Genomic DNA, 12,500 nt, shown 5'->3' on the forward strand with positions numbered 1-12,500 from the left:
ATGTCCTGGAGGACGTCGTAGATGAGGTTCTGGAAGACAGCGGGGGCGTTAGTGAGCCTGAAAGGCATGACCAGGTACTCGTAGTGGCCACTGGGGGTGTTGAAGGCTGTCTTCCATTCGAATCGGGTGTAAACGGCTCTATATGGGGAATAGGGTGTAAGAAACGGAATTTAGGATTGTCAGTGAACCAGGTGCACACCACAGCAGTGTGACAGCAGTGCAGTGGGCCCAGGGTGGCATGGCAGTGTGTAGGCCCCAGGGTGGCATGGCTGTGTGTAGGGCCCCAGGGTGGCATGGCAGTGTGTAGGGCCCCAGGGTGGCATGGCAGTGTGTAGGGCCCCAGGGTGGCATGGCAGTGTGTAGGGCCCCAGGGTGGCATGGCAGTGTGTAGGGCCCCAGGGTGGCATGGCAGTGTGTAGGCCCCAGGGTGGCATGGCAGTGTGTAGGGCCCCAGGGTGGCATGGCAGTGTGTAGGGCCCCAGGGTGGCATGGCAGTGTGTAGGGCCCCAGGGTGGCATGGCAGTGTGTAGGGCCCCAGGGTGGCATGGCAGTGTGGGGCCCCAGGGTGGCACAGTGTGGGGCCCCAGCGTGGCATGGCTGTGTGTAGGGCCCCAGGGTGGCATGGCAGTGTGTAGGGCCCCAGGGTGGCATGGCAGTGTGTAGGGGCCCAGGGTGGCATGGCGGTGTGTAGGGCCCCAGGGTGGCATGGCAGTGTGGGGCCCCAGGGTGGCACAGTGTGGGGCCCCAGCGTGGCATGGCTGTGTGTAGGGCCCCAGGGTGGCATGGCAGTGTGTAGGGCCCCAGGGTGGCATGGCAGTGTGTAGGGCCCCAGGGTGGCATGGCAGTGTGTAGGGGCCCAGGGTGGCATGGCGGTGTGTAGGGCCCCAGGGTGGCATGGCAGTGTGGGGCCCCAGGGTGGCACAGTGTGGGGCCCCAGCGTGGCATGGCTGTGTGTAGGGCCCCAGGGTGGCATGGCAGTGTGTAGGGCCCCAGGGTGGCATGGCAGTGTGTAGGGCCCCAGGGTGGCATGGCTGTGTGTAGGGCCCCAGGGTGGCATGGCAGTGTGTAGGGCCCCAGGGTGGCATGGCAGTGTGTAGGGCCTCCGGGTGGCATGGCAGTGTGTAGGGCCCAGGGTGGCATGGCAGTGTGTAGGGCCCAGGGTGTCATGGCAGTGTGTAGGGCCCCAGGGTGGCACAGTGTAGGGCCCCAGGGTGGCATGGCAGTGTGTAGGGCCTCCGGGTGGCATGGCAGTGTGTAGGGCCCAGGGTGGCATGGCAGTGTGTAGGGCCCAGGGTGTCATGGCAGTGTGTAGGGCCCCAGGGTGGCACAGTGTAGGGCCCCAGGGTGGCATGGCAGTGTGTAGGGCCCAGGGTGGCATGGCAGTGTGTGGGGCCCCAGGGTGGCATGGCGGTGTGTAGGGCCCCAGGGTGGCATGGCAGTGTGTAGGGCCCAGGGTGGCATGGCAGTGTGTAGGGCCCCAGGGTGGCATGGCTGTGTGTAGGGCCCAGGGTGGCATGGCAGTGTGTAGGGCCCCAGGGTGGCATGGCAGTGTGGGGCCCCAGGGTGGCATGGCAGTGTGTAGGGCCCAGGGTGGCATGGCAGTGTGTAGGGCCCAGGGTGTCATGGCTGTGTGTAGGGCCCCAGGGTGGCATGGCAGTGTGTAGGGCCCCAGGCCAATAATGTTCCACCCTCTTTTTATGCCTTTATTTAATCAACCAGGGGAGATCCAGTGAGAACATGCTTCTCGCCCAGGGAGGAATGCCAGAGAGAACAGTTTCAAGCGGGGAGAGAGAGAACAGGGGTGAAGTCCCTGGAGCAGTTCTTGGTTTATTCCTTTTTTTTGTTTTGGCCTCAACTGCATCTCTCCAGATGCAGGTCAGCATCCCTATGCACGGGGGTCAAACCAGCACCAGCAAAACTTTTCTTCTGCTAGGTGAGGTAGGCCCTGTCTCCTCTGCTGGGTGGGGTAGGCCCTGTCTCTTCTGTGGCACTCGTGGGGTATTTCCTGTAAATGAGACCTTCTCTCAGCAGCTGATGCAATGGTTTGGATGTTTTGCTCCCAGAACCGGTTTTAGACGTGTTGTTATTGGAGAGAAGGTCATGGGTGTTGCTTCAGTGCCAAGAACCATTGTCAAACACGGCAGCCACCATGACCTGGCTTCTGCCACCACTGAGCAGCCCCCATAGGAATCCATGGAACCAGTAAGCAGAAGCTTTAAACAGTATAAACTTGTCTATAAACAATTAATATTTAATTATATGATATGTGTACTTATGTAGATAATCAGATAATCATAAGTGAATTGCAGTCAAAAGTTTAATGTTTAAATTAAAATGCTAATATTGTAAGCTCATTGGGAGGGGGTGTATTGTTTTGGTACGTACTGGTGTTCATGATGATGTCTAACTTAACAGGTGCTCCAGGACCTGAAGCAGGAGGAACAGAAACAGCAGCAGGAGCTGCTGTGTGTTATATCTGGGTCTACCATTCGTTATAGTGACCTTAGTTGTGATGCTGATGGACCCTCGTTGTACGTGGAACTGCAAGCTAAATGGATGCAGGAAAATTGCCCACTGGACCTGTGTGCAATGGTAAACTCCTAGGCTGTATGTGGCTAATCTCAGCGCTGATAGATGGAGAGGTGTTAGTGTGTTTAATTCCCACCAACATGACGGATAAAAGGCAGACCTTAGCCTGTCTGACTAAGAAAATACAGAGTGTGGATTATGAAACACAGAGCCCACAAGAGCAAAATAACTTCTACATGAACGTATCTCACGTGAGTATTATTTTTAAAGGATTTTCACCTTTTCATGGCAAAATAAACATAAAACATGCCATTACGTTCTCATACGCTCTAAGGTCCAATACAGAATTCAGTGTGGAATATCTTGCCATGAAGTGGAGGCAGAAAGTTTTCAAGACTAGGCTTGATACGGTCCTAGATACTATTTAGCTTTAGTTACGCATTTAGGTGCACATTAGCTACAGTACACTTTACTGGGAGGGAAAGGCTAGCATTGCTGGACTGAATGGCCTGTTCTATGTCATGTCATGTTATTACTAAACAATAAGGATGTAATTGTGATGGTTTTTGGGCATAAAACAGAACATTTTAAGCACTATGTACAGTTCAAATAAATAGCAGTGCGTTAAAGTGAACGAAGTGCAAATATTTTTTAATAGCTTTTAGTTCAATATTTCAAATGAAGTGGAAACATTACACATTCAATTCCAAATCAAAGAAAAGTCTGCGTTATTCTTTGACAGGAAGCAAAGAAAAGGAATATTAATCTGTTCAAACAAATGGCAGTGTCAACATTTTTCTCTTCAAACTCTCTTCAAACTGTATAAACTGAAGACATTTTACAAGATTTAACTTCACTTTAAATTACAGAACTAATATTTAGTTGCATAACCATTATTTTTGATAACTGCTGCGCATCTGCGTTGCATTGAGTCAACCAACTTCTGGCATCTAGAAACAGGTATTTCAGCCCAGGATGAACAAACTACATTCCACACTTCCGGTGAATTTAGCTCCAGAAACTGCATTTTTAATGTCACCCCGCATGTTCTCTATGGGGATGAGGTCAGGGATTGAGCTGGCCACTCCATTACCTCAATCCTTTTTGTCTGGAACCAAGATGTTGCTTGCTTCCTCGTGTGTTTGGGGTCGTTGTCTTGTTGAAACACCCATTTCAGGGGCATTTCCTCTTCGGCATATGGCAACATAATCTCTTCAAGCATTTTTATGTATTCAAACTGATCCATGATCCCTGGTATACGAACCCAACACCGTAGTATGAAAAACATCCCCATACCATGATTTTTGCACCACCATGCTTCACTGTCTTTACAGTGTACTGTGGATTAAATTCAGTACCTGGGGGTCGTCTGACGTACTGTCGACGACCACTAGACCCGAAAATAACAATTTTCAGTCTCATCAGTCCACAGAATGTTACGCCATTTCTCTTTGGGCCAATCGATGTGGTCCCTGGCAAATTTTAACCGATTCTGCACCTGCTGTTTTTTCAACAATTGTGCTTTACGGGGGCTTCTTGCTGATAGCTTAGCTTCAAACTAGTCTTCTAACTGTAACAGCACTTACAGGTAATTGTAGATCATCTTTGATCTTTCTGGAGCTGATGAATGGCTGAATCTTTGCCATTCTGACTATTCTTCAATCCGGTTTAACAGTTGCTCATTTTCTGCCACTTGTTTCGGGTTTTTGTTGCCATTTTAAAGCATGAGATCATTTTAGCTGAGCTTGACGCTTGATGACTTAATTTTTTTATTGTTAAATGAGGACATGCATTTCCTGATTTATGAAGGTCAACAATATTTTGTCTCATGAATGTGATGGTGATGGATTTCCCCATGGTGATGGATAACTAGGGGTGCCCCCCAATACTGAAGCTAAAGTATCCTCCTTTCAGAGCATATAATGACCAGCATGTAAACGTACAGTAATTTTATTTCAAATAACAGAATTTTCTAAAAGAAAACAGCATGGTGATCTCCAACTCCAGAGCTGAAGACTACATCACCCACAATGCCCTGCTTCTTATAGGACACCTGGCCACACATAAAGGCTAAAATGACATAAATATACGTCTGCATACATACACATATAAACCCTCATGCAGCGCTGCCCAACACCGTTCCTGGTGAACTCCCATCCTGTACATTTTCATTTCAATGCTAATTTGGCACACCTGATTCTACTAATTAGCAGCTCAACAAGTTATCTAGTGATTGAATGAGGTGTGCTTTAGGGTTGGAATGAAAACCTACAGGACAGGAGATCTCCAGGAACAGGGTTGGGCAGCGCTGCATTAGTGCTTTCATTCATTTATTGAAATTAATTATAGGTAGTACTTGAGGCATACATGGAACATATGGAACATACATAGCAACTCTGTCCAAAAGTAGAATTTTGCATAAGATAATTATTAACTTCTATAGCATGTCTCTTACACGTATGAGAAGGTTTCAGTTCACTTCTGGATGTACTTATGAGGCTTGCATTGGTGCAGCAGTGTGGTATATTATGGCATAGCAGTATGGTGCATTGTGGTATAGCAGTGTGTTGTATTAGGGTATTGCAGTGTGGTGCAGCAGTGTGGTGCAGCCATGTGGTATAGCAGTGTGGTGCATTATGGTATAGTAGGTGTCCAGCATTTACTGTCCTTGTCCGCCGTCACCTCCGACCTCTGACCCCGGATTCAGAGGCCAAAGATGACCCGCAGGTCGGCCAGAGACAGTTTGGTGACGGAGTTCCCGGTCCCGGACAGCACCGTGGTGGCCAGCTCCTTCTTCTTCTCCTGCAGAGAGGAGATCTTGTCCTCCACCGTACCCTCACATATAAACCTGCAGGGACAAAATGGCCTCTTTACACATGCAGGCACACTCACACACGCTTGCTCACACTCTCTCACACGCTCTCACACACAACAAGTTATCTAGTGATTGAATGAGGTGCGCTTTAGGGTTGGAATGAAAACCTACAGGACAGGAGATCTCCAGGAACAGGGTTGGGCAGCGCTGCATTAGTGCTTTCATTCATTTATTGAAATTAATTATAGGTAGTACTTGAGGCATCTGGAACATACATAGCCACTCTGTCCAAAAGTAGAATTTTGCATAAGATAATTATTAACTTCTATAGCATGTCTCTTACACCCCTCCTCACCTGTACACGCACACACCCCTCCTCACCTGTACACGCACACACACACACCCCTCCTCACCTGTACACGCACACACACACACCCCATCTCACCTGTGGATGGTGACATCACGGTGCTGCCCCACCCTGTAGATGCGGTCACAAGCCTGGTCCTCCAGGGCTGGATTCCTACAGAGTTACCACACTGCACAGTTACCACACTGCACAAAGCACTGCACAGAGCAGTTACCACACTGCAGTTAATGCACTGCACAGAACAGAGTTACCACACTGCACATAGCACTGCAGTTACCACAAAGCACTGCAAAGAGCAGAGTTACCACACTGCACAGAGCACTGTACAATTACCACACTGCAGTCACCACACTGCACAGAGCACTGTACAGAGCAGTTACCACACTGCAGTTAATGCACTGCACAGAACAGAGTTACCACACTGCACATAGCACTGCAGTTACCACAAAGCACTGCAAAGAGCAGAGTTACCACACTGCAGTTAATGCACTGCACAGAGCACTGCACAGTTACCACACAGCACAGAACACTGCACAGAGCAGGCACAGTTACCACACTGTACAGAGCAGGCACAGTTACCACACTGCACAGAACACTGCAGTTACCACACTGCACACAACCCTGCACAGAGCAGTTGGTATTTAGCTGACACTTTTATCCAAAGTGACTGACGGCAATGTGGCAATGTGGGGTTAAGTGCCTTGGTCAAAGGACCAACAACAGATCTTATTGTGGCTACACTGGGGCTTAAACCACCAACATTCTGAGTCCCAGTCATGTGACTAGGCCATAGGCTCCACCTGTACCAGTTTAACACACTGTAGTCTCACTGTGACATCACAGCCAGGTCCTGGCAGACGTGCGCTCTCCCTGACTGTAATCTCACTGTGACATCACAGCCAGGACCTGTCAGCTGTCAAGTGAAGCAGCTACACACTTTCAATTATCAGCCATGCTTTACAATAAGGCACATCAACTGGCATTAACTAATGTAGTATTCATTAACTGACATACAAATGCATGAATTAAGCATGATATTAACATTTAATTTCTTCATGCATTTGTCAACTACCAATTAATGTATCAGTTGCATGAATATTTATACATTAGCCAGGAATAGGATAAACTCATAATTAGTGAACCAATAACAAATGCATTCACAGTTTTTGGCATGAATATGAATTGGCATTAACTAATAGTTAATGATGTACAAATACATAAACAACGTCGCACAAACATTGTACGATATCTCAGTAGTTAGTCATTTAACAACTAAATTAGATTATTGTAATTATCGTAAAGTGTTACGGAATTAACCACTTACTGTAGATTATTATTATAATATTATAAAGCCATAAATAGCATAAGTGTTGACATCGTCGACATTGTAGCTTGTACTAGCATGTCAATCACAGCCAATGACGATTTTATTGCAGTTATTGCTAGTCAGTGGAGATACAGTTCAGTTTTGAATATTTTTCATGATATACATGATAAATTCTTGCTGATAAGTCTCTCGCACTGAAAGGCGCACATAGTGCGTGTCTCACCAGTGCATGTCCAACAGGAAGAGGTGATTCCCCCCCGTCAGGTTAATGCCCACACCTCCAGCACACAGAGATACCAGCATTACCTGCAGGTACAAACACAGAGATACCAGCATTACCTGCAGGTACAAACACAGAGACACCAGCATTACCTGCAGGTACAAACACAGAGACACCAGCATTACCTGCAGGTACAAACACAGACACACCAGCATTACCTGCAGGTACAAACACAGAGACACCAGCATTACCTGCAGGTACAAACACAGACACACCAGCATTACCTGCAGGTACAAACACAGAGACACCAGCATTACCTGCAGGTACAAACACAGACACACCAGCATTACCTGCAGGTACAAACACAGAGACACCAGCATTACCTGCAGGTACAAACATGAGAATCTTCTCATGAAACTCATACTGACAACAGTGCCACAACAGATAGTGGTATTATGTATGAATGCTGCAGCCAATCCTCCAAACGACTCTCTCTCTCTCCCTCCCTCTCTCCCTCCCTCCCTCCCGCTCTCCCTCCCTCTCTCCCTCTCTCCCTCCCTCCCTCCCTCCCTCCCTCTCTCCCTCCCTCCCTCCCTCACCTGAGGGCCTTTGGCGTTGGTGTTGAACTCCTCCACCAGGTCCATACGGCGTTTGGGGTTGACCGTGCCGTCGATGGTGGCGAATCTCAGGCCCAGCCGGTCCAGGTGAACGCCCACGATCCGGAGCATGCTGGTCCACTGAGACACGATCACACTGCCAGACATGTTAATCAACCGCAGAGACACCATCACACTGCCAGACATGTTAATCACCCGCAGAGACACCATCACACTGCCAGACATGTTAATCACCCGCAGAGACACGATCACACTGCCAGACATGTTAATCAACCGCAGAGACACCATCACACTGCCAGACATGTTAATCACCCGCAGAGACACCATCACACTGCCAGACATGTTAATCACCCGCAGAGACACCATCACACTGCCAGACATGTTAATCACCCGCAGAGACACCATCACACTGCCAGACATGTTAATCACCCGCAGAGACACCATCACACTGCCAGACATGTTAATCACCCGCAGAGACACCATCACACTGCCAGACATGTTAATCACCCGCAGAGACACCATCACACTGCCAGACATGTTAATCACCCGCAGAGACACCATCACACTGCCAGACATGTTAATCACCCGCAGAGACACCATCACACTGCCAGACATGTTAATCAACTGCAGAGACACGATCACACTGCCAGACATGTTAATCAACCGCAGAGACACGATCACACTGCCAGACATGTTAATCAACCGCAGAGACACCATCACACTGCCAGACATGTTAATCAACTGCAGAGACACCATCACACTGCCAGACATGTTAATCAACCGCAGAGACACCATCACACTGCCAGACATGTTAATCAACCGCAGAGACACCATCACACTGCCAGACATGTTAATCAACCGCAGAGACACCATCACACTGCCAGACATGTTAATCACCCGCAGAGACACCATCACACTGCCAGACATGTTAATCAACCGCAGAGACACCATCACACTGCCAGACATGTTAATCACCCGCAGAGACACCATCACACTGTGAGACTTGTGTGAATGTTTACCTTTTCTGAGCATCACTCCCCTGGGCGATAGCCTTCAGCTCGGTGAGGACAGCAGCAATCTGAAAACCAGAAATAAAAACCGCAAATCATACCGTCATTTAACCGCGTTCTAAATAAGATATACTTTAAACCCAGTGGGGCAGTGTGTCCTCAGCATTTCACCCTGAGGCCAGTGCCTTGGTCAAGGGCAACGGCAGGAGTGCACTCAACCTGACATGCATGTCTGAGTGTGGGAGGAAACCCACACAGCCACGGGGGGCGGGACCTCCACAGAGGGGGCGTGGCTGTTGCAGGGGGCGGGTCATGGCGTGGCATGGGCGGGGCAGGGCATGGCAGGGGCGGGGCAGAGCAGGGCTGTAGCTGGGGGCATGGCAGGGGCGGGCGGGGCTGTAGCTGGGGGCGTGGCAGGGGCGGGCGGGGCTGTAGCTGGGGGCGTGGCAGGGGCGGGCGGGGGCGGGGCTGTTGCTGGGGCGGGGCGGGGCAGGGGCGGGGCGGGGCAGGGGCGGGGCCGTACCTTGGTGCTCTCGCGCGTGTCCTGGAAGAGCTCGGAGGGGAAGCGTGACCCGTGCAGGGAGACTTTGGGGTCGGGGTCGGACCCCGACGCCTCAGAGAGGCACAGAGCGCTCAGCTGCTCCTCCAGAGAGAGAGAGATCCCCTCTCCCTCCAGCTCCACCTGGTCCAGCGTCTGTGGGGCAGGGACAGGGTTACTGTTCGTGTGCGTGTTCGTGTTAGTGTTAGTGTTAGTGTTAGTGTTAGTGTTAGGGACAGGGTTAAGGTTATGGGCAGGGACACCAGACACTCAAACTGGAAAGCGTATTCGTATTTAAGTGTGCATATGTAGGTGCATAGGACCGTACAGGTGAGAACAGGGGTGTACAGGTATGTACAGGTATATACAGGAGTGTACAGGGGTGTACAGGTGAGTACAGGTGAGTACAGAGGTGTACAGAGGTGTACAGGTGAGTACAGGTTTGTACAGGTGTGTACAGGTGTGTACAGAGGTGTACAGAGGTGTACAGAGGTGTACAGGTGAGTACAGGTTTGTACAGGTGAGTACAGGTGTACAGGAGTGTACAGGTGTGTACAGGTGAGTACAGGTATACAGGAGTGTACAGGTGAGTACAGGTGAGTACAGGTATACAGGAGTGTACAGGTGAGTACAGGTATACAGGAGTGTACAGGGGTGTACAGGTGAGTACAGGTATACAGGAGTGTACAGGTGAGTAAGGTGAGTAAGGTGAGTACAGGTGAGTACAGGTGAGTACAGGTATACAGGTGAGTACAGGTGAGTACAGGTATACAGGTGAGTACAGGTATGTACAGGTGAGTACCTTGCTGAGCAGGGACAGGTGGCAGCAGCACTGTCTCAGTCGGAGCAGGAGGGACAGGATGTGCACGGCACTGGAGGCCTGAGGAGCCTGAGAGTCTGACTGTGACACACCAAACTCCTGTGCCACTGCAACACACACACACACACAATTACACACACACACACATACACACTATTACACTCAGTCACTCAGTCACTCACAAAGCCTAACCAAACCCAGCCAATAAGACTGTGCCGTGTGTGACCTCTGACCTTTCTCAAATGGGTTCACATTGCTCCCCTTCCTGGGGTCAGTGGCGTTGCCCTCGTGTCTGTTGAGGTAAGACTGCAGAGTCGACCTGGAGGGCAGAACCAAACCCTGCGTTACCACTCTCTCTGAGAGAGACCCCGTCAACCGTCAAATACTTCATTGTTTTGGATTCAAATACTTTTCTATACTTTACTGAGCTTGTCTGGTGTATTGGAACCTATGAAATACTCTCGGTAAGTGCCAACCCCACCTTCTGGTCCTCTTGGTCGGCTCAATGGCACCAGGCACGATGAATCAAACACAGAAAAGTATCTGAATCCAAAACAACTACGTATTTGAGCCAGGTCTGTAAATGGTACCAGACTTTAGTAAAGATTTGCGTGTTTACAGGACTGTAACAGAGAGGCTCTATAGCTTATGTTACCTGGATTGCGCAAAAACCACGTCGTAAACAGACTTCTCGTCTTTGGACAGCTTGATTCGGTGGACTTCACAGCGTCGGTCAGGCAGAGAGACCTACAGCAGGAGAGCAGTCAGGTAGAGAGACCTACAGCAGGAGAGCAGTCAGGTAGAGAGACCTACAGCAGGAGAGCAGTCAGGTAGAGAGACCTACGGTGGGAGAGCAGTCAGGTAAAGACCTACAGCAGGAGAGCAGTCAGGCAGAGAGACCTACAGCGGGAGAGCAGTGAGGTAGAGACCTACAGTAGGAGACCAGTGAGGTAGAGACCTACAGCAGGAGAGCAGTCAGGTAGAGAGACCTACAGCATGAGACCAGTCAGGTAGAGAGACCTACAGCATGAGATCAGTGAGGTAGAGAGACCTACAGCAGGAGACCAGTGAGGTAGAGAGACCTACAGCAGGAGAGCAGTCAGGTAGAGAGACCTACAGCAGGAGAGCAGTCAGGTAGAGAGACACTACAGCAGGAGAGCAGTGAGGTAGAGACCTACAGCAGGAGAGCAGTCAGGTAGAGAGACCTACGGTGGGAGAGCAGTCAAGTAGAGACCTACAGCAGGAGAGCAGTCAGGCAGAGAGACCTACAGCGGGAGAGCAGTGAGGTAGAGACCTACAGCAGGAGACCAGTGAGGTAGAGACCTACAGCAGGAGAGCAGTCAGGTAGAGAGACCTACAGCATGAGACCAGTCAGGTAGAGAGACCTACAGCATGAGATCAGTGAGGTAGAGAGACCTACAGCAGGAGACCAGTGAGGTAGAGAGGCCTACAGCAGGAGATCAGTGAAGGCTAAAACGAGTCAGATAATGCCAGCCATTACATTACATTATATAGCTGACGCTTTTACCGAAAATGACTTAGTTGATTAGACTAAACGGGGGCCAATCCCCCAGAAAGCAACGCAGGGTTAAGGGCCATGCTCAAGGGCACAACAGTTGTGTGGATCATATTGTGGCAACACTGGAGCTTGAACAACCAAACTTGTAGGTCCTAGTCAAGCACGTTAGCCACAAGGCTACAGGCTGCCCGTTCAAATCTGCATCATCAGGCTACTCTTTCTGCATCAGCGAGCAGTCATGCTGTCATGATGCTGCTAACCAGCTAACTAGGTACAGAGCTACTCGTACACAGCTAAGCTATGCTAGCACACGCAAACAGAAAAAAGGTTCTGATACAGGAGCTCCCCCTTGTGGACAGAGCATGGCAGTGCAGTACCAGAGGTTTTCCAGAGGAGTCCATCTGGTCCTTGGTCCTGCGGAGAAGGAGAGTGCGGGTCAGGATGTTGAGTCTCTCCCCGCCTCTCCGCGAGCCGTTGTCCACCTGCGCCTTCCACACCTTGTACTCATCAAAGGGAGCACACCTGAGGAACCTGCACAGGTGAGGGAGACATCACTGATACACCCGCACAAACACAATCATGCACAGCCGCACAAACACAATCATACACACCCGCACAAACACAATCATACGCACCCGCACAAACACAATCATACGCACCCGCACAAACACAATCATATGCACCCGCACAAACACAATCATACGCACCTGCACAAACACAATCACACACACCCGCACA

At 50.0% G+C, this 12,500-nt stretch overlaps 1 protein-coding gene across 1 annotated transcript in view; it reads right to left on the minus strand.

Moving 5' to 3' along the window:
• Positions 1-4,469: 4,469 nt before the first annotated feature.
• ttf2 (transcription termination factor, RNA polymerase II) overlaps positions 4,470-12,500 on the minus strand; it is a 22,354-nt gene continuing 14,323 nt past the window's right edge. Inside the window, exons 14-23 of the mRNA XM_061237016.1 lie at positions 12,140-12,293; positions 10,899-10,990; positions 10,477-10,562; positions 10,226-10,350; positions 9,409-9,579; positions 8,895-8,953; positions 7,858-8,011; positions 7,262-7,344; positions 5,790-5,864; positions 4,470-5,377 (exon numbers count right to left, since the gene is read on the minus strand). Coding sequence (XP_061093000.1) covers positions 5,233-5,377; positions 5,790-5,864; positions 7,262-7,344; positions 7,858-8,011; positions 8,895-8,953; positions 9,409-9,579; positions 10,226-10,350; positions 10,477-10,562; positions 10,899-10,990; positions 12,140-12,293 — 1,144 coding nt within the window. The 3' untranslated portion in view covers positions 4,470-5,232. The remainder of the gene's footprint in view (positions 5,378-5,789; positions 5,865-7,261; positions 7,345-7,857; positions 8,012-8,894; positions 8,954-9,408; positions 9,580-10,225; positions 10,351-10,476; positions 10,563-10,898; positions 10,991-12,139; positions 12,294-12,500) is intronic.

This window comes from Conger conger, chromosome 3, assembly GCF_963514075.1.
Source record: "Conger conger chromosome 3, fConCon1.1, whole genome shotgun sequence".
Lineage (NCBI taxonomy): Eukaryota > Metazoa > Chordata > Actinopteri > Anguilliformes > Congridae > Conger > Conger conger.